The 20,637-nt window shown below is 39.2% G+C and overlaps 1 protein-coding gene across 2 annotated transcripts in view; it reads right to left on the bottom strand.

Annotated features, from left to right (window-relative positions):
• Window positions 1–1,794: 1,794 nt before the first annotated feature.
• Window positions 1,795–20,637, bottom strand: part of kcnh7 (potassium voltage-gated channel subfamily H member 7) — a 36,793-nt gene continuing 17,950 nt past the window's right edge. For both annotated transcript variants that reach the window (XM_079356957.1, XM_079356958.1), the window contains 10 exons: window positions 17,105–17,530; window positions 14,121–14,520; window positions 13,722–13,921; window positions 12,608–12,860; window positions 9,816–10,021; window positions 9,638–9,725; window positions 9,325–9,486; window positions 7,267–7,423; window positions 4,588–4,768; window positions 1,795–3,113 (listed from right to left, as the gene is read on the bottom strand). In XM_079356957.1, coding sequence (XP_079213083.1) covers window positions 2,817–3,113; window positions 4,588–4,768; window positions 7,267–7,423; window positions 9,325–9,486; window positions 9,638–9,725; window positions 9,816–10,021; window positions 12,608–12,860; window positions 13,722–13,921; window positions 14,121–14,520; window positions 17,105–17,530 — 2,370 coding nt within the window. In that variant the 3' untranslated portion in view covers window positions 1,795–2,816. The remainder of the gene's footprint in view (window positions 3,114–4,587; window positions 4,769–7,266; window positions 7,424–9,324; window positions 9,487–9,637; window positions 9,726–9,815; window positions 10,022–12,607; window positions 12,861–13,721; window positions 13,922–14,120; window positions 14,521–17,104; window positions 17,531–20,637) is intronic.

The raw sequence follows: 20,637 nt of genomic DNA, 5'->3' as shown, positions 1-20,637 counted from the left end.
TTTATTAAAACAAAAACAAAAAAAACAAAAAAACCCTCTACTTATTAATTTTCCATTCCCAGAGTTTAAAAGGAATTTAAAAATACAACACAATCATGGTGGTTGGATATTTCTGACACAGGCTAGAATTAATCTATCTCTTAATCCATTTATTAGCAACTACGTGTAGAAGACCAGCAAAAGGGTCAGTGCAATCCAATAATATCTTTCTCGCTTGCTTCGTACACAGTGCAGAATAATCAGACTTTGAATTCATAAAGGAACAATTAAGTAAGCCAAGTCAAGTGTCTTTGTTTCATTTATTGCTCCCACAGCTTTAAAACAAACATATGTACTACTGTTGCTAAATAGTTCCTCATATTATTTACTCTGTTAAAAAAAGTTTATTTTTTTTATTTTTATTTTTACATCTGGCTTTACCATATACAGTATTTATCTTCTAACAACTGTCTAACAACACTTCATTTTTAATGTACTCTCCCAACAAAAATAGTACAGGGAAACAATAGAATTTCTTTATGATATGGTTATTATAACATGAAGATGCTGACTTAGCATTTGTATTGTTTGTATAGGCACGACACCCCCTCTGTGGCCTGTTTATGCACAAGTACTAACCCCCCCCCAACAATCTCTAAGTGCATCCTAAAATAGAGACAAGTTTGCTGACATCATTTTATTTTGTTGTGTGCTACTTTGGGCTCATAAGCAGTGCAAAACAGTAAATATATAGATATAAAACACATGCACTGCCGTTAAAAAATATCTACATCATACTTGTTTGTCAGGGGTGTAGCTCAGGGATTTGCCCAGACAAGCATGCATGGTGTGTTCTGTTGGCCTAACTTAGTACAGTAGGTGCACATCAGTGACCGCTATAATAATGCACATTGTAAAAAAACAAAACAAAAAAAACAGTATCCATAATACTGTACTATATAATGCAGTGCAATTGTCCATAACCCCTGAGTTACACATCAGAGAAGACAGGCATACAATAAAGGTTAAGAACACTGTTCTCACACCTTTGTAATAATGCTATATTCCAATAACAGCTGCAGAAAAAAAAGTAGTTCATTGTGTTCATATTCAGGCCTCTAATTGGTAGAGTCTGTGTATTTATTGCTCAGGCTTTGGACTCTAACAGGCTCTTACAGAGAAAACTGGAGGAAATCGGTGTATGTGTTTTGATCCATTTTGGAGGCAGTGTCTCAGAGTCACGAGCAGTTCAAATATTTCAGCAACTGGAGGAAGATAAGCTGTCATTTTTCTTTTACCTTTGTAACAACAGTACATAGTTAAAGGATCGGAAAAAGGCTTGAATAAGTAGTATATAATTAAATATATATAATTTTCCATGTAGGTTTTGGGAAAGGAAGATTTTTTTAGGGATGCATGTAAATGTTTGAATCAGATGCATCTACGACGTACTTGCTGCTACAAGGTGTTGCATTTAAGGCCATAAAAAAGACATTTCCCTCACTGGTATTGTTTTTTTTTTTTGAAAACCCCTTCTTGACAGGGTTTTTGTACAAAGAAATGATTGCTGTTCAATATGAAAAAGGCATTTTATAGTTTTACTCCCCTACCAGTGTTTGCTATCGAACAGATCTCTAGAATAAGCGAGATGACAGTGTGTCATCTAACCGTCCATCTGCTTTGCTAACTGCACAGAAGTAATAGTAGTCAAGTGAACTGTTTTTAGGTTGTAACCTTTTTAGTCTGGTGACTAACCTTTGACTCTCTCTTGACCTGTACTCCGCTCCTTCATCAGAGTGGCAATTTTTTTCCATGTCTTTGGTCATTTTGGATCCTTGCCAAGAAAGCTCAGCGAAAAGAGGTATCTTACCTTGGGATATTATGGATCAGTTCAGACATTTAGGGCTTTCACACTTGCAAAAATTCTCCTGAAAAACTCAGGATATTTCACGGAGGAGCTGTGTATTGTGAACCTTCTGGTTTGAATTAACATCCTCTGTAAGTGTTATCCTAGCACTGCAGCTGATGTGTTAACACTGGACATTGGAACCTGTCCAGAGTGAGGTAGGTCGGCCAGATCCTCTTGCTGAGCAAATAATAATTGAGGGACGGAGGGACATACTGTATCTCTCGGATAGGCAAGGTTGGAGCCGATGGCTTTAAACCAATGAGACTGGTTCTGCTCAAGGTTTCTGCCTGTTAAAAGATGTTTTCCATGCCACTGTTGGAAACTGCTGGGGAATTATTTTGGGTCAACATTAAAATACAGCTCAGCCTAGACTTCTCTTTATGTCAAGTGTCAAGAGGTAACTTTTGTTGTGATGCTTTTTTTTTTGCTAAATAAATGAAATATGATGGATTAATGGTATTTGTCAGGCCTTCTGGGACATTGTTGTCACAGGTTCACAAGAAAAGATGCCAAGGTCCATTGGAGCCCATCAGAGTCCTAAACCTGGGTGAAACAGTGTCTTATTTAAGTGTCGGGCTAATTCTATCCCAACCTGATGGATCCCTTAACCCAGCATCCCTACAGAAAGGGTAGAATTCAGTTAAGAGGCTATTTAGTCCATCAGACTGCCTCAGAGTTGATAGAACTACTGTTACAATATGTAACCATTGTCATTACACTGGTAACTGCAGAAAACACTCAGTTAACTGCAGCGAACAGTATTTTATCTACATGCATGATGAAAAAACAAACCCCATCCTACTTCTATTGCAAAGACAATGCAGATTAACAATACAGGTGTCTGTGCCAGCATGCTGATAAAAAAAGCTACTACTAAGTAATTACAGCATTACAACCCAGGTATTAGAACAATGTGCTGCTGGAAGGTCTATGGCCTCGGACACTCTGGGTCTGAGATTGGTCTACAGAGTCCCGAGGTGTTGAGGTGGGAGTCAGAAGGGGAGAGAGTGGAAGAAAAGGAGGAGTTGGAGGAGGATTCAGTTGGAAGAAGGAGCAGAGCAGACGGTTGATGTTCTGTGACCTGCTTCTTCTGCTGCTGCTGCTGTGGCTCTGTATGTCTTTGTACAAGCAATGCTGTAAGGCTGTCCTCCATGGGTGCGTTCACGTTGGCCAAGCTCGAGTCTTTAGATTCTTGAATGGCTCTCTCCAGACTGAGGTTGGGGCCCTGAGAGGAAGAGTTCCAAAACATGTCCAAATTAATGGCTTAGATTGGGAAAGATTGGGGAAAATGGAATCTGTATGTACTGTACTAACTACATCAGCTTTATTCATCCAATATTTAGCTTCAACTTCTTTTCATATTTCTAGTGGCGTGGTTTGGTTGTCTCACAATGTCCAGTAAAAACAGGCTAGAAAAGTTGGTCAAAGTGGAAAGCAAAGTGATCGGTGAGCAATTTATCAAAAAAATAATATATATATATATATATATATATATATATATATAGAAGTTACACATTTTATATATTGTATATTTTATTTTTGGCATTTTGCCTTTATTATGGAGGGATGAAGGTGGACGGGGGGAGATCGGGGGGGGGTTAGAGAAATTTCACAGACATATTTAGGGAGCACCAAGGCTTATTTAAATAGTTGGTTGGTTGGTTGTAAAGGAGGATAGTATGTGACCTTTAATGTCACCAATTTAATATCCAACAGAATGATTATTATGGTAACAATGTCCTCTTCTATGGTGTAATATTACTGAACTATGAAACGCTTTATATTCCTATTATATAGTGAAATTTAAATTGTAATCGTAATCTATCTTGAACGAGGGGACCGTTTGTGCTTAGAATGATTATACTCCATGATTGTGTTCAAAAGTAGTAGTGTGAAAGGCAACCTGAACACATAATTGTCCAGCTATTGTCATTGTCTAGAGAAAAATATTGTGTGGTAGAACTGTTCAACTTTGCAATAAGCATTAAACGTCTTATGATTTTTTTTTTTCATTAAAGAGCATGTTCAACAAAACTCACAGGTTTTATGTTTATTTACGATTATTTGTCTTTTAAACAATACTGTTTGTAACATGTCAATTCTTTTTTTTTCCAGCACTAAAGAACCACCAGTCATTCTGAGGAAAGCTTTTTTTTGACCACGTGAAAAGAGCGTGAAAACATGATGATTATACTCCAAGAATATTTGTAACATAATAGTTATAATTGCAAGAAAAACAAAAACCCCTTTAAAACCTTTAAAATTGAGTTTTAACACTAGATGCACAGGAGGATAATGCCAATCAAAACCAACTCATTTTTTTCGTCCAAGTGAAATGTCAGTCACTTTAAAACATGTGACAATGGCTCAGATCCTGTCTGTGATTGTCCAGAACGTCTGCCTACCTACAGTATGTGGTAGACGCATCAATCCATCAAAGCACTCAGCTGGATCAGTGTGAGCAGGTGGGAGTGAGGCATAGCTAAACAGTGAGTGCAGGATAAATTACAAAGACTGCCTCCCTGCTCTTTTGAACATCAATGATGACTTGATGAGAATATGATTTGTTGTGGTAGATAGATAGATAGTAAAATCCACCTGATGCACGATTCAGGCAGAAAAAATGCAAAGCTTCATATACATGCAGTATGTGCAGAAATGACATTTTTTGGGGGAAAACACAAGCTACACCTCCTTACTTGAGCTCCTGTATGGCTGAAGAAATGGCTTGCAGTCAGAGCAACTGGCTGAACCTTCACTGCAGGCTTGTGATAATCTGGACTGGCTGTCACAGTGCTGTAAGCTGGAGGTCCCAGCGTCGGCTGTCTTTGCAGCAGCTGCAGGATGGTCTGCATGTCTGACACCAGTTGAGACTCCAGCCTCAAAACATAAACAGAAAAAAAACATCAGAGTAAGAGTGATAGACAGGGGGGATATGCACAGAGTAGAGACGATGAATGCATAATTCTGACAAGTCTAATCATGTGATGTCTGAAAGAAAAAAAAAGTCCACTTCACTGAGCACTAGATGGAGCTTGTGCTCCTCAGTGGATAAATTAACAGGCAGCAAAGATGTGGAAACATATTTTGCCGGAGTAGTAGACGGAAGATGCTTCCCTGGCAGGGAGTGATAATGAGCTTTATATGGGAGGTGTGAAATCAGCATTTACTGTGGAAATGACTATATCACGCTCGCTTGGTCAATCTAATAATGGTTGGATTTCATCAAAACTCTATTTTTAGAGCCGCAGGCGAAACGGGGTGATGCTGAGTAACCTTTTAATTACCTGAAGTCCTATTATCCTATCAGAATTATGATGCCACCGGTTTACTGAGCTGCTCTATTGTAATGAGGCTGCATTTGTTTACTGGAGGATGACTGAAGCTGAGAACAAAAACAGTCAGGAAGTAGACATCATTCCAGTTTTTTCTCTTGGCTATATATACAGATTTTGGAGATATTGCAAGAATCCTACACCAGCTCCCCCCCCCCATCTTATCCTGCCAAACTTGTCAAATCCACAAAAGGGGAAAAAAACAGAAATACTGCTCATTCTGCAGCCAGCTAGCATAAGGGGGAAAAGCCAAGGTCAGGTAGAGTGCAGATGATAAAATATATTATTAGTGTTAAAAAGAAGCAAGCCCAGTATTTCATGCACAACGATGCTCTCTGTCCTCCTCTGTGATAAGTCCAGCTAAAAATACCACCTGCTGTTCATTTGCGGGTCTATTTCAGGTGGCCTAATGGCAGCAGGTGTGTCGTTAAAGATGGCAAATACGGATCTCTACTCGGGAAAATAATGAGAGCCGAAAGGATCATTTTGAGAAGCTGCACGGCCATATACATTGTTTAAATTACAGTGTGTTTCACTAGAGAGCTGCTTTTTGTTTCACAACTGATTCCAACAATCGCCTTTGCCAGATAGTTCCTTCCTCCACCCACTCACTATGTTGGCAACTGAAATATATATTTCCAGTGATAGCTGGAGCAGCTTACTTTTAGCAGTGTGGGAGGTGACAACTTTAAAAATGAATCACTCATTAATGATAGCGTGTAAGAAGCATTTTAGGATCTTTTTTCCTAAATAATAAACTAATTAGGTACTTCCTCTGAATGTGGCTAAACTATAAAAATGCCATTCCCTGGCTTCTAATAAGCTACTTTCAGTGTTTTATAATGTTTAGCTAGAATGGCAAAAATGTGTGCTTCTATTTCTGTGTCGTATTTTGTGTTTAAACTACAAAGTCATAAACACAACCCCTACAACTTTTAAAAAAGGCTTATCTTCAATCCAGCTGAACAAAAAATCTAAACTAACAGTAAGTCCCACTGGGTTGCTGTGAGTCACATATGAAAACATGACGATCTCTTACCAAATTGAACTGTACACTTCTGTTGTGTCAGGCCTCACATCAGTAGTGTTTTTCTTGTCACATCTAATGTAGACTTGTGATTGCCATTTTGGAGAGAGTTAGTGAGAAATGGAGGCACCATGTCATTATATTAACCCATTAGATGCAGTTTAACTCAGTTTATTGCCCTCTAAGATAGCATGGAGGTTGGACATATTGCCTGACAGGATTATCTTTCTATTATCCTTTATATATTTATAGCCAAGATTTATTGTAGCCTTATATCTGCTTTGTACCAATTGTTTGGACAAATTTTACGGATCATAAATCATCCATCTTTATATAAAGTGCCGTCAACGATTGTTATGAGAAGAGCTTAAGAGATTTCATGCCAGTATGCTAACTTGTGAAAGGGAAAAAAATATTGAGATGTTTTTTAAAGTTATTATGTTTTGTATTATTTTTCCTTCATTGGATAGGACAGCTGAGAAGAGACAGGACAATGTAGAGAGGAGAATGGGAATGAAATGCAGCAAAGAGCCGATGTTGGAATCGAACGCTAGACCATATGGCACCCCATATGTAGATAACACTGATAAAAAAAATAATAATACTGAAATTTATGAAAACTGGCATTATTTAACTAGTATTGCTGGATGCTGTAGTGTTATTTTGAAAATGTAATCAAAATCCCAAATGTAAAAGTATATGACGCCTGATTTGAAATGCATATTCTTCTATTAATATTTATTATGCTAAATGTATTTATGTGTCAGCAGTGTGCTCCATCTTCCTCTGCTCAATACATGTTTTCTGCATTTGATCTGATAGAAGCAATGTGAGTGGGCATCTCAGAACATCCTGGTATGCTGCAAAATCAACGGATGTGCCTGTCTGACACGAGTTATGAGGCTGAAACAGTAATGCGGAAATACAACCATGGAGAATTAGGGGGGCATCCTTTAGAACTCACATTCTGCTAAACGTTAATGAGAATCTTCTGTCTGTAAGCGCGCCGCTAATACCTGTTGAGGTGCTCCTGAAGCTGACCTAAGCGTTGTTCCACCTCTCCATACATGAATTCGCTGGCAGAGTTATCGTCCTCTCTCAGGTCCTGAAAGTGTGCTGACTCGTCCAAGAAGTCCGTAGGTTTCTTACAGGCCCATTTATCACAGCAGAGATCTGGAAGGCCAAAACAACATGCATGTGGGTCAGAACAACGTCATCACTTAACAGGAAAAATAGAATAGTAATTTATCTCTACAGGAGAGCACTGTGTAACTCCTTTGTTATCATTTATCAAGCCCTTGTACTGGGAGAATTGTTAATGCAATGTTTCCCAGCAGCAAACTAACCCTGCCGTTATCTCTCCTGAGCACCTGTTAGTGTGCTGCTTTCACTCATTGCTTTCGTTTTGAGCCTCTCTTGTGCCTTAAACACAGAGCTGGTCAGTAGTTCTGTGATTACACTATCGGGTGAAGCAGATTGCTCTGCGTAACCACAATGGGCAGAAAAGATATGAGGATGCTAATTCATTGTTGTGTGTTCCCTTAGCATGCATGGGAATTATCTTTGCTTTTATATTATCGAACATAACATATAATTTAACATATAATTATGTTTACTCTTAGTCACATAGGGGCTGCTAAATCTTGTTTGGGGGATTATTGTATACAGAGGGGAGGGGGGACAGCGGGTGTGTATTGTAACTAATGTCTTGTGTCCTGCCTGTCTGTATACTGCTACTGGATGCCTTGAATTTCCCTCGGGATCAATAAAGTATCTATCTATCTATCTATCTATCTATCTATCTATCTATCTATCTATCTATCTATCTATCTATCTATCTATCTATCTATCTATCTATCTATCTATCTATCTATCTATCTATCTATCTATCTATCTATCTATCTATCTATCTATCTATCTATCTATCTATCTTGTCTGTTGTAAATGACCATAGAAATGGAAAAAAAACAAAAAACACAAACACAGTTTCTGTATTTCACTAACTTATTATTAGGGCTTTAAAAACATCTATCTTTTTAACATCCGGGTAAGTTGAAAACTAGCCTTCACATTAAAAGCCCAAAACAATTGTGAACAGAAAAAATAAGAGTTAGCCCTATGTAATTCAGGTCTGGATCAATTAAAAAAAAAATCCAATTTGATTCTTCAATATTTGTCATTTTAAAAGTTTTTTTTTTTTTTTTCAAACTGCCTCTTTTTTATGACACTGCTTCAGTCTGGTCAGTGGAACGTGATGTGCGTTTACGAAATCCTGTGATTTTTATCTGAGATTATCGTCAGATATATTACTGAGCCAAGAGTTCAGACAATAAAACAGGTATTGGGATAAAATACAGTACAATGCCCTGCTTTGCAATACCCAATCAACAAAAGATCCTTTAAATATCTTTTAAAGGTGCATTTTTACTGAAAGCAGAAGAAAATGATCTGAAGTTGATAAAATCAAGTAAATGTTGTTAAATCAACTCGATACTTGTAATTGACCATTTTTTTTCTTTTTAATTTGGAATGGTGTATGTTCCAGTGCTTCTGTCTTTGTCACTTGTAATCTCGCAGCAAAAATGACAATAATACAGGTAAAAGCATCCTTATCAAAGACTCTGTCGTCCAATCAAATATAAATAAAATGCATAATTCTGAGGGATTTCTTTAAGTAATGGGAACACTTTCATCTAAGATTTCCTTGCCAACACATGCTTTTCTTTAAGTCGGATGCTTCTGTTTTAATCCTGAAAGACAAGCCAGAGACGTGTGTTGCAAATTGGCCATGGCTGGATGCATGGCACCTACTTTGTATTTACATGTGAAGCCATGTTTGTTGCATGTGTCCCTGTTAAATAAACAAACAAAATGAAGAGAAGTGTTTGAATTAAGATTGACCATTTGACTATAACTATTGGACAAACTCAACACGCGCTGCTATGATCCCTCACTGGTTTCCCCATACCCTAAATTATGCCTTTTTCCTGAAGCAACGCCTCTGTAGAGTCCTTGTCAAAGCAGAAAAAGTACATTAGTTAAATACTTAAAGTCAACGCAACTGAACAGCTCACCTTCAAACGACGGCCTCCTCTCCAAGCCATCTGTGACAATGAGATTTGAGTCCAGAACTAAAGGATTGGGTGAAGAAGAACCCAGGACTTCTGTAGATCTCTTCAGGCACGAGTTAGACTCCCTCCTCCCTCCCAAGTCCTCAACCACGTCCTTGTTTTCCCCTGTAGGAGAGCAATCAACAGCAGTCAGTAGAATAACAATGTAGTGTAGGCCTCAGGGAGTAGATGTTCTCTCAGGGATAATAACCAAAAAAAATAAATAAAAAATCCCAAAGATCTCAAAGGAGTCTGGACTGGATAGGTTTCTTCTCACCTTTAGTTGGATCTGGTGTAAACGAGATCCTTCTTTTCATGCTTTTAGTGCCCTCATCGTCTGAGTCACAGTCCTGGGAACTTGAGGGCTGCAACATTAAAAAGGAAGTGTAGGTATTAATTAAAGGTCTAAATGTTTTAATTTTGAGTTGCTCGATGATTCATGGAATCTTGTCAACCTTAGCAGACTCGTCTCGAAGGTTGAAGGTCAGCTCCAGGTTGTTGAAGAAGCAGTCAGCAAACTCCGGGTACATGTCCAGCACCTCCAGCAGATCTTCTCTCTGAATGGTGCTCAGGTCGCAGTAACTCAGTGCACGCACGTCAGCGTTGGACTTTCCCGGCTTGGCCATTACATGGATCATCTCTCCAAAGATATCGTTCTTTCCTGGTATCAACACACACAACAAGGGTAAATCTTCTCGCACTTGGATAGACAAAAATGTCAAATTTCCTTCCCATAACTTGTAGAATTCATCCTGCCTGTTACTGATGAATGTGTGTCATGTTTTCCATGGGGACCTGACTTGCTCTTCTTCAGGCTCACAGTAAAGGGCCCCAGATGCGTTTGATTTTGTGGAGAGTTCAAATCAAACAGCCTCTCCTCTGTGTATAGATGTTCTCCAAAGGCCTGCGCATCAGTTGTCTTTCCCTTTTTGATCACCAAAGAATAACTTCTAACTCAAAGCAACTTTGATGTGGAGGGAAAAGGAGGGTTTGATTCTGATTGACACCATTTGCGGTATGCTTCAAAGCCACAAGTTTGCGTTGATAATTGCTATCACATAATGAATCCAGATCTTCAATGAACATCTGGGAAATCTACTCCAAGCACGGTTTACAAACTGGGGAATTGAAAAGTTCCCTCTGCAGGAATAGAGACGAGAGGTCTGGTTTAAAAACCATGAAGAAAATAATCCCTGTGTTGGCTCCTGGGTTCATTAAATGCCACCACTGTAAGCAGGGCTCAGGAGACAGGGACAGGGACATGATATGTTGGCAGCTAGTGTGCCTTTAACAGCGTGAAGCTGACACCTTTCAGCCACTGAGGACAGCCTCACACAGAGATGAGAATCTCTCCCCCACATACAGCTTGAAGCATAAGGATTTCACAGTAAGTGACCTGGTTGGTGGTTGAACGCCTATAGAAAACTGGCTTAAATTAGTAAAAATGCACGTGAGTCTCATATAGAATCCACAAAAATCTTAGTAAAAATAAAGGTTCATGACAGGGCTCTCATTTTTTAGTAATTGCAATCAATCGCTGGAATCCCGATTAATCACGTCAAAGAAATTGTATTACCTTGCATTTCAAACTGGGGTGAACACTCCACCAGCTGCTGCCAGTAACCCTGTGTTCCTCACTGAAGTGGGCAACCCCATAAACAAACTGCTATTCCAAAGATTGGTTAGCAATACTTTACACAATTCTTCAAATATGGGTTTAAGATCATCTTAATAGGTTTAGATACTGTGATGAAGGTCCCAAATGACATCAGTACAGAAAGCATCATCAGCACACTGACAAACTGCTACCTTGTTAGAGGCTAGCGCAGTGTGCTAAAATGATAACACACTAAATCAACATGCTAGTTTCGCACACAAATGGTGCTGACTGAGCATTTCGCCTGTACTGCATCACACAAATAAGCTGATCTATGAGATGTGTGACTTTCTACTATGTTTGTTAATAATAGGTTTTGTGTGATGCAGCAGCTTTTGCTAAGCTTAAACCTCATTCTGTCAGGTGCAGCTTTGGAGAACATTCATCTCATGAAAAATGGAAAGTTTAATCCAGGCTTGGCCTGTAGCACCTGGTTGTGATTCACCCATGGAGAAAAAAAATATTCATTATATTAAGCGTGACATTTGTGAGATATTGTCAGTATTTCTATGTTATGAAGGCAAAATAATATATCTTGTATAGTTGTGGTGATTGTTTTAGTCTTATACTCTGCTTTTTTTTTAATAATCCTTATTTTGCAGCTTTCACTAATTCCCCTGTGCTGTCAAAAAGTGGCAGCTATTTCACCTTGCTCTTTGAAATTGCCAAACAACATTTCATGGAGCCACTTAATGGAAATGTCATGGTCTCAAACCTGCCACATGAACAGCACATTTGCCCAGAGGACAGGGCTGGGAAAAGGCAGGCACACCTCACCATTCTTGTCAAAATGTGTGAACATGATGTGGTTTAGCTGCTGTAATGACTTGAAAATTGTACTCACATTACAACAGTTAATACTATAATGTGCACACAAGTCACGCTGAGTCTCTATGTCTGTTTTTACATGTTAAAATAATGTGTTTCCAATGGGAAATAGAAATGTCTACCCTTTTCCAAGCTCCTGACACCAGCACCCGCAAAATAAATAAATCAAGTATTCTTGGCAGATAAGGAGGTTAGCTCAATCAATAATTCAAATATTACAATAAAACAGAACAAACTAGATTATTAAAAACCTTCTCAAACATTCACCACTGGAAAACCAGTTTGTGTTTTGAAGGAACCCCCCTTATTTGTTCACAGAAAAAATGCTTAGCATGCACATCTTTATGCAAAAACATGTAAATGGAGATCTGCAAATTGGCCAACTCCATCATATGCCCTGAATTCCAATGCTGTTGACCTTTATAAGAGTTATTTCACTCGGACCACTAACAAGAAGCAAAACCTATAGGACTGATGAAGAGTTTGAACTGAAACTAACACTGATGTCAGAGTAACATCACTATTAACAAGCCTGTCGTTTTTTTCATGATCAGATTTCTCCAGAAGAAGCCGAACAAGTTTTCTATCTCAACAGATTTGATGCTGACATTTAACAAACACTCAGCTCTTCTATACAACAGGGAGGTGACTTTTAATATCTTTATATGAAGGGTGGAGATATTTCAGAACGAGAGACTGTCAAGACATCCGTAATTCTGATGATGGACACTGTGCAAAAGGTCAAAGAGACATTGTATTTACCAAGAATGGCAACCACAATGTCGTCTTTCAGGATTTCAATAGAGCCACGGGACAGGAAGTAGAGAGCAGTGAGCACATCCCCGCTGTGCACCAGAGTATCTCCAGGAGGGGCGTGAGTGGTTTTGAAGTGCATGGCTAATGCCCTCAGGCAGCCTTTGGTGGCTCCTTGGAACGCTTTGCAGTCCTGAAGAAGATTTTTGTTGAGGTGAAGGCAGATATCCGCCTGCAGGCACTCAGGAAAACCTTTTAACACCTGCGATGCAGACAAAATCCATGAGGGAAAGCACAAAATGCTGCTTTTATATCCTCAAAAGATATGCATAAGCTTACTGCTGTGCGACCCGGTGGAGGTTGTGAGCAGAATATGTGTTAGAATAAATGTACTCTTTATTAGGAGACGATGTAATTAAGCAGTGAGGTCAGGCAGGTCAGCTGTATATTAAAACACAAATCAGTTCAAATGTAATGTGGCACTATAATGTTTCTTAACATTTAGTTTAATACAATTATATCTAAATAATTGCTGGATCCCTGCGGTGAGACAAAGTGTATTCTGTTATTTCTGTAATAATTTCATTGAAATTGTTTGAAGTGCATTGAAAGGGATCTTTGCACATGTACAGTATGTGTATTTATCTATATCTATTAAGACACAACATTATTGTGCATTTTTTTTAATGTTTTTTGGATGAACATTTCTGGATGTTATTTTTTTTAAGTTTAATGACTGCAAAAGGAAGTTATTGATGAAATTATTATTTTATATGACATTTTTTAACATGGCAAAACGCAAGCAGTGCATGCAATGGTTGTAGTTTAACCTCCACATCCTTCTTCACTTGAAAGGATAAAACTTCGATAAAACAACAACATCAATTCATGCAGAAATCATGCCGACGTGCAGGACATTTCTGATACTGACATTATACGAGAGATAAAAGTATATACCTCCTGCTCTTACCAATGTGGAGATTTAATCCAGATGAAAGCAGACAAGAGAGAGAAAGCTGTTTTTAGAATTTTGTATACACAGTATTCCTATGATGATTTCAGCTGTCAGGCAATAGTGATGTGCATCCCATGTAGTCAGCTATTGGACTGTGTTTTTATTTACCGTGTTCATGTCGATGCCGTTGGTGTAGGTCCAAGAGTGTTGGAAGTACTCCTCCAGCCTCTGCCTCAGTGGGTTGGGGATCTGGTGGAAGCGTATGAACTCCTTGACCCGTAACATCTGAGCATGATAGCGGGCTGTACCTGAGTACAGCCTTTGGATGATGGCCGAGACGTTTCCAAAAATACTGGCGTACATGAGGGCTGAAACACAGATGACGATAAATCAGACAAAATGCAGACTGATTGTCGTGATTTCATCCACAGAGAGTTGCTGGAAAACACATGCTGCGATTAACACAAACAATCTGTTGTCAAGGATCTGATTAAAAGAAGTAAATCCTTTCAAAGACTGGGCCAGAAGAAAGTAAAAGAAAAGAAAAAAAGATCATGATATACTCACAGCCAATCAGCATGACACAAATGGAAAAGATCTTCTCTGAGTTGGTGTTTGGGGAAACATTTCCAAAGCCCACGCTGGTCAGACTGCTGAAGGTGAAGTAAAGTGCTGTGACGTACTTGTCCTTGATGGAGGGACCAGAGCTTGGATCGCTGTAGTTGTATCTCTTTCCAATGGACACGCCCAGATTGTCCAGCCAGCCAATCTTGTGCTCCAAATAGGGCTTCTCCACATTGCCAATGGCATACCAAATGCAGGCCAGCCAGTGGGCGATGAGGGCAAAGATGCACATGAGCAGCATGAGGACTGCGGCGCCGTACTCTGAGTAGCGGTCCAACTTCCTGGCTACACGGACCAATCGCAAAAGCCGAGCTGTCTTCAACAGGCCAATCAGCGTGGTGGTCTAAACAAAACGTAAAGCATTTTCTTCAGTTAAAGAAGAAATGGTTCCAAAGTTAATTCATCAGATTACCTAAAGTGTGACAACATTTACAGGTGTATGTCAATTCAACATCTCATGTGTCATACAATTCATGAATAAAGAAACTATTTTAACATGATCTTCCACTAAGAAGTTCTCTTTCTTTACAACAACTCTAAAGTTGTAACAAATAACAACAGTCACTTCACAAAACCGAGACAATGAGTTTTCTCTTGCGGCCACTCTACACAGCAAAAACAAGCAAACAGAAGTGAAGGCAGCCACAGATAAATCCTCATTTATTCAGCCCGGAACGGGCCGTAAGTCTCTCTCAGTCTCTGCAGGTCCCTCTCTGGGAGTTTCTTGCTGCCTCCATGTCATCAAAAAAGGATTTAGCAACACAAACAACCATTTCCATAAGCATTGTCATTAATCTACCTGACAATTACTGAATGACCTATGACATTGAAGTAAATGATTCTCCCTCCTAAACACTTACAATAGTGTTCCATCTCGATTTTCCTAAGATAAATGAAAAACAAACAGATGTGTCACTTTCTTGTTCTGTTCCTCAGAAGAAGATCGAGTTACATCGGTTTTAATGATCGTTTCTTAACACAGGCTTACTGTTATATATTGCAAGCCTTCTGCTTTATAAAGGACATTTTGAATGGCACTAACCATCTTTGGCATGTCATGTCAAGTCGAGCGTTTGAAACCTATCTTGTGTTCTTAATAAAGATTTTATGTTATTTTTCCATGATCACAAACTTTACTTAAAGCATGTGTTTTAAATCCCCACAACTTCCAGCACTGCGTGCCCCCTAATACAGCAACTATATGTGCAGATCTACCTAATGAGAGTTTTCTCTGAAATAGTGGGTGATGTTTAATAAGTTTCCCTCTTCAGCAGTCTGAGAACATTCCTAATGCTTTGAAATGGACCTGTATTTACGATGAGCTGGCCAACTTCAGATTTCTTGTTGTTTACAAAATGTCATCACTATATGGTCAAATGTCTTTCCATCTGTAACCAAACATGAGACCTCCTGTGGAACTATCATGTTGGTAAATCCTACATGCCCATCACTGTGAGTACCTCTGTCTGTTGGTAATTTATCCTTTTGTTTCAATTCAAAAGCAACAACAAAGTTTTTAGGGATATGTTACATATACTTTTGTATCTTTTAATAATATGGTCCTCTTTTATTCCTCGTTTGCCATAACAGTCGTCTTACAACAACAAAATAAAAACTAATTAAAAAAGCATTATATGAAACCTGAACACACTTCACTCTGCTATCGCGTGCAAGTTCATTAAAAGCCTTAAAGTGTACCTGCAAAGACAATTATGTAACACAGCTGCACACTGCACTACACCCCCCTCTCCCTTCCTCCCCTTCTCTGCCTGTTCTGCTCTCATGGGAACAACATTCAGGGGGGTTCAAGCTGGGACGCGACACTCAAGTTCTTTTCCATTGCATTGACAGAGATCATCTTGAAATGAATCTTTTCATGTTCCATCAGCGTTAATAATAACTATTATTATTAAAGAAACATCGCATGTTGCCTTTAATGTCTCTCACAGTGTGTTCAATCTTCTGCAAGAAGATTGTTTGTTTCGGAAGCAACAAGACAATGATGGAAATCTATTTTCATTTTCATTTAATTGCTCTTTTCTGATCAGATCAAATGGTTTACTTGTGTGCTTATAGAAGGTCAAAACCATTTTATTTAGCTGCTGAAATAAATGAGCCTTCTGAAAACAATCTGCTCATGTCTTAAGTGCTATTATTTTCTGAATGAATATTCGGCTAAGCCGGACTTTGCGTGTTCTGTCTGAGCTACATATACGATGCGCAGCGTTTATAAATGTATCAACAAGCTCCCTTTGTGTAGGGGTTAGTTATCTGACTAGGTAACTTTAAGGTTTCCCCTTCAGTTGTTTTTCAGTGAAAAACAGGTAAAATCATAAAATGGTCATTGTTTGCGTTGCTTTCCTCACACTGTAACATCCATTTTCTTTTTGATTTGTTTTCATTCACTGATCTGACTCAGCAGAAGCAGCAGCAGCAGCAGCAGTGGAAAAGATGATTATGGTTTATAATCAGGAGCTTTTCTGGTGTAATGGAGTGCCTACAAAGCACGATAAAGCACTGAAGTGGATCCAGAGCCTGAGGGGACATATCCTACCAACAAACAAGCCGACAGACCCTGGCAGCCAGCCTACCAATGGCCTCTCACAGCTGCATGTAAGCTCTGCACACAGCCCTGTTGCCCTGCTCCTCACATAAATGCATCATTGATTGCCATTTGGTAAGCCATTAATCCGTGTAAATGGACTCAGAATGAGGACCATTCAAAAAAAAAAAAGAGAGGAAAAAAGAGAGAAAAAAACCCACACAATTTAAAGTAATCCTTTCAGATATGAGACAGAAACATTCAGGCTTTAAGCAGTGACCCAGGGGCACAAGTCTGGTCATGGGTAAGGTTTTATATTCAGTAAAGCGCCGTGGAAGAAAAAGCAGGTATAAAAAATATACAGTATGCATTAGAGATAACATACCTCATCTGATCCTGAGCCAAAGATAAGAAGGTCAAATGGGATTGCAGCCACCATGTCAATAAGGAACCAGCCTTTAAAGTAATGGATTGCTATCTTGGCCGGATCGCTAACCACCTCCTCATTCTGGTTTACATAAGTGGTCCTGAAGTTTATGAGGATGTCAATGATGAACATGATGTCCACTATTAAATCCACCACATTAAGCGGGCTGCAAGAGTATCCACATTCACGCCTCTTCTGCTCTCCTTGGTCATTGAGAAGAAAAGCAGCTGAGTAAGGAGTGAGGATTGCTGTGTAGATGACCAGCAGCAGGATTAGCCAGTCCCACACAGCTTTGAAGGGGCTGTAGTGGAGGATGGTGAACTTGTCAATGCGGGTTGTCTGGAGTTTGTACTCTGGCAGCACATCAGCTCCGAGGGACAGGACCTGAGGGAGTGGTAAGAGAGGTTCAGAATAGTTGGGGATAACGTTGTTTTGATAAAGATCGCATCAGATATCAGACAGAAGTTTGCAAAGCACAAAACAAATTCAATACAAACTTTTTAAATACTTGTTTCTTCTCTCTCTCAACATCGGCCTAAGCAGTAATTTTATATAATGGCTTCCGCATACAAACTACTGTACTACTTGTATTTTTAGAGCAGCAACAAAGAACTGGTTTCCTGGATATCATCATATGATGTTGGCAAACTAACTAGCAATTTATGCTAGCATCAGCCAAAGTTATCAAAAAGTGAGCCAGCAAAATGTTTCCATTACATAATCAATTTCAGTATTTTTTTTTTTTTAAATAAGCACATTTAATAAAACAATGGAAACCCCTCCACCCCAACAGAAAAAAATACTTTGCTCTAAATAGCATTATGCCATTATCTCACTTATTGTGGCTGCCAGAAGCAGCAGCAATTTTAGCGCAGCAGTCAACAATTATCCATGTAAATTTTCACACACTTAGAAGTGTTTTAACATTAAAAAAACCTAAAGCTGTATTCTTTCAAACCTGAAATTAAAATAATCTAAAATGTTTCCACCTAGGGCCTTTTTGTGATAGTTCAGATCTTTTAGCGCTCGTTAAAATACTCTCCTGGCATCAACTGTTTTTTTTACATCACTGGGCTCACATCACTTTCTGACGCTTCAATTCATGGAAGACCCCATGCCCATCAATTAGAGCTGCAGCTATCGAATATTTTAGTAATCGAGTATTCTATCGAATATCCCGTCGATTAATCGAGTAATCGAATAAATCATACTTTTGCTTAATTAAGCTTAATTTAATTCGTCTTGGGTCGTCCCTACAAACCTGCTTCTTTGCATCTCTGTCTGCTCCTGCAGCGCGTACATTCAGCACGCTCACAGACTACAGAGACCATAGACGCGTCTATGACAGAGACTGTGAGAGGACGTTGCTATCGTTATGTTAGCTGCAAACACGGAGAGAGTGAACGGAGAAAAGCTGACCGTTTGACCGGATCACGTGTTCCCGACTGGGTCGTATGGATCACGGATCAACTGTGTGCTGACTAAAAGTTAAAAGGGGCGCGCCGCGTGTGCGTGCGTGCGTGCATGCGTGTTGCTGTGTGTAAGAGAGAGGAGCAGGTAGCTGCAGCTACATTAAACGTGTTTTATACTCGTACCAAAGTATTGATGACGCGCAAACAAAAAAAAAAACTTAACGAAGCTTCGAGGCAGCGAAAATTCCTCGATGAATTTTTGTAATCGAATTATTCGAGGAATCGTTTCAGCTCTACCATCAATGTCACTTTTCAGTTGCCAATAATCCAAATAAAGAATAGGCTGATGAGCAGCTGATCTTTTGAAAGCCTCCTATTGACCAAATGGTTCTTATGCTGCAATGTTTAAACTGCTCGAGCCTGCATATGCTTCTCTGCTCCCTCTATACAGTAAGTCACATTTGCAAGTGCATTTGCTCCCCCCCTCCTCCCATGTTCCTCCTTTTATGTTATTCTGACTTAATCAATGTCATGCGTGTCATTGATGCTTGCTCTGGGGGGGTTGCTGCTTATCTCCCTGCTTTATAGCTTTCCTTGTATGCACGGGAAGGGCAGGAATGTGTGCTGTTCCTGCCTAATGCTTACATGTAATCATGTAATCACATGGAAGGGCAGGGAGATCCCTCAGAGTCGTACCGCCAAATATAAATAATTGCGTCGAAGTATCCATGTGTTCCTGACTGAAATGTAATGTTTCTCCAGCACTCTTTGGTGATCACAGGACCTCGGAAGGGCCGAATAGCTGGGTGTTAAGGGTTAGCATCTGTACTAATCTAGCCACAAAAGCAGTCAAAATACATCCATAAAGGACAGGAGTAAAATGCTTTTAAAAAAATGGTAATACTTTTTCATTTAATTTTTTATTGCTCGAGTAGTTTACAGTTTCTGGTATCAGGGAGCAGAAGTCAGCCAAAGTCACTCAGCACAGGTACGTTATTTGAAGATTAACTAAGAATCTGAATTCAAAAATGCACTTCGGTCTTACACTTGAAATTCATATTCTTCTAATATTGGTCAAGCTTTTAGCCCAAAAGGACAACAGATAACATAAAAACATTCAAACTTAAAATATAATTGATTGTCCTTTAAAAAAAGCTGTTGTTGTTGTTCATCTTCCTTTTGACAGTTTAATCATGGAAAGCTTCACCTCCTTCATTCTTATGTAAATGATTGCTGAGGCTCACCAGGTAATCCAACCAGCTCACAGACTTGGAGGTCTGATCTGACAGCAACTGAGACACCCCTGCATAAGTGCTCTGCAGTCAAATAGTATTAGTTTAAGACATCCCCTCTAGCATGACAGCTGGATTGCCAATGTCCTAGCAGCGCCTCTGAGTTGTTCCACATTTACAAGAGGTATATTTTGTACTCTTGGCAAAAACTGTAGACACTTCACTGTACAGATGATAACATGGAAAACATCTTTTAAGAAAAGTGCTGACATATGTTAGCGCACATATTTTTGCGAGTAAACAGTTCTTTTTAATGTTCCCATATTAATAAACCCTGACTGGGTAATAAATTATTAAGATGGCCAGGTAAGGGCAGCTCGCCTGTTGTTTTTAGGCTTAATAAGCATTGGCACACAAAGAAAAGGGGCTTTGCTTAAGGCAGAAAAGAGTGCAAGAGTAAGGGAAAGGGCAGCAGGTCTCACTGTTCATTTCAGCACATTCCCATATCTCCCACACATGAATTATAGATGTCCCCATGCTAGCGGTCAGGAAGAGGGTGCAGTTGTCACATCTCAGCTGTGTTTTCTAAACCCCCAACTGAAGCCAGCAAGGAGGGAGAGCATTTAATCCTGATGATGGTTCGTGTTTATTTATAAATGAGAAAGAATTATTGACAGGCGTTAGGATATAAGGTTTCCGAGTCTCTGTCCTACGTGGTTGTTAAAAAAACGCTAAACGCAAGAACTCGGACTGTTGTTTTAATTCTGAAGAGTGAACCACTCAAAGTTTTCAAATTAGCTGTGCATGGCTTTTTCCACCCAATGAATTGATCATGTATTTGTCAGAC

Source organism: Symphodus melops (assembly GCF_947650265.1).
Source record: "Symphodus melops genome assembly, chromosome: 12".
In the NCBI taxonomy this organism is placed as follows: Eukaryota; Metazoa; Chordata; class Actinopteri; order Labriformes; family Labridae; genus Symphodus; species Symphodus melops.
The sequence above is the reverse complement of the archived record's forward strand: the minus strand, read 5'-3'. Positions and strand labels throughout refer to the sequence as shown.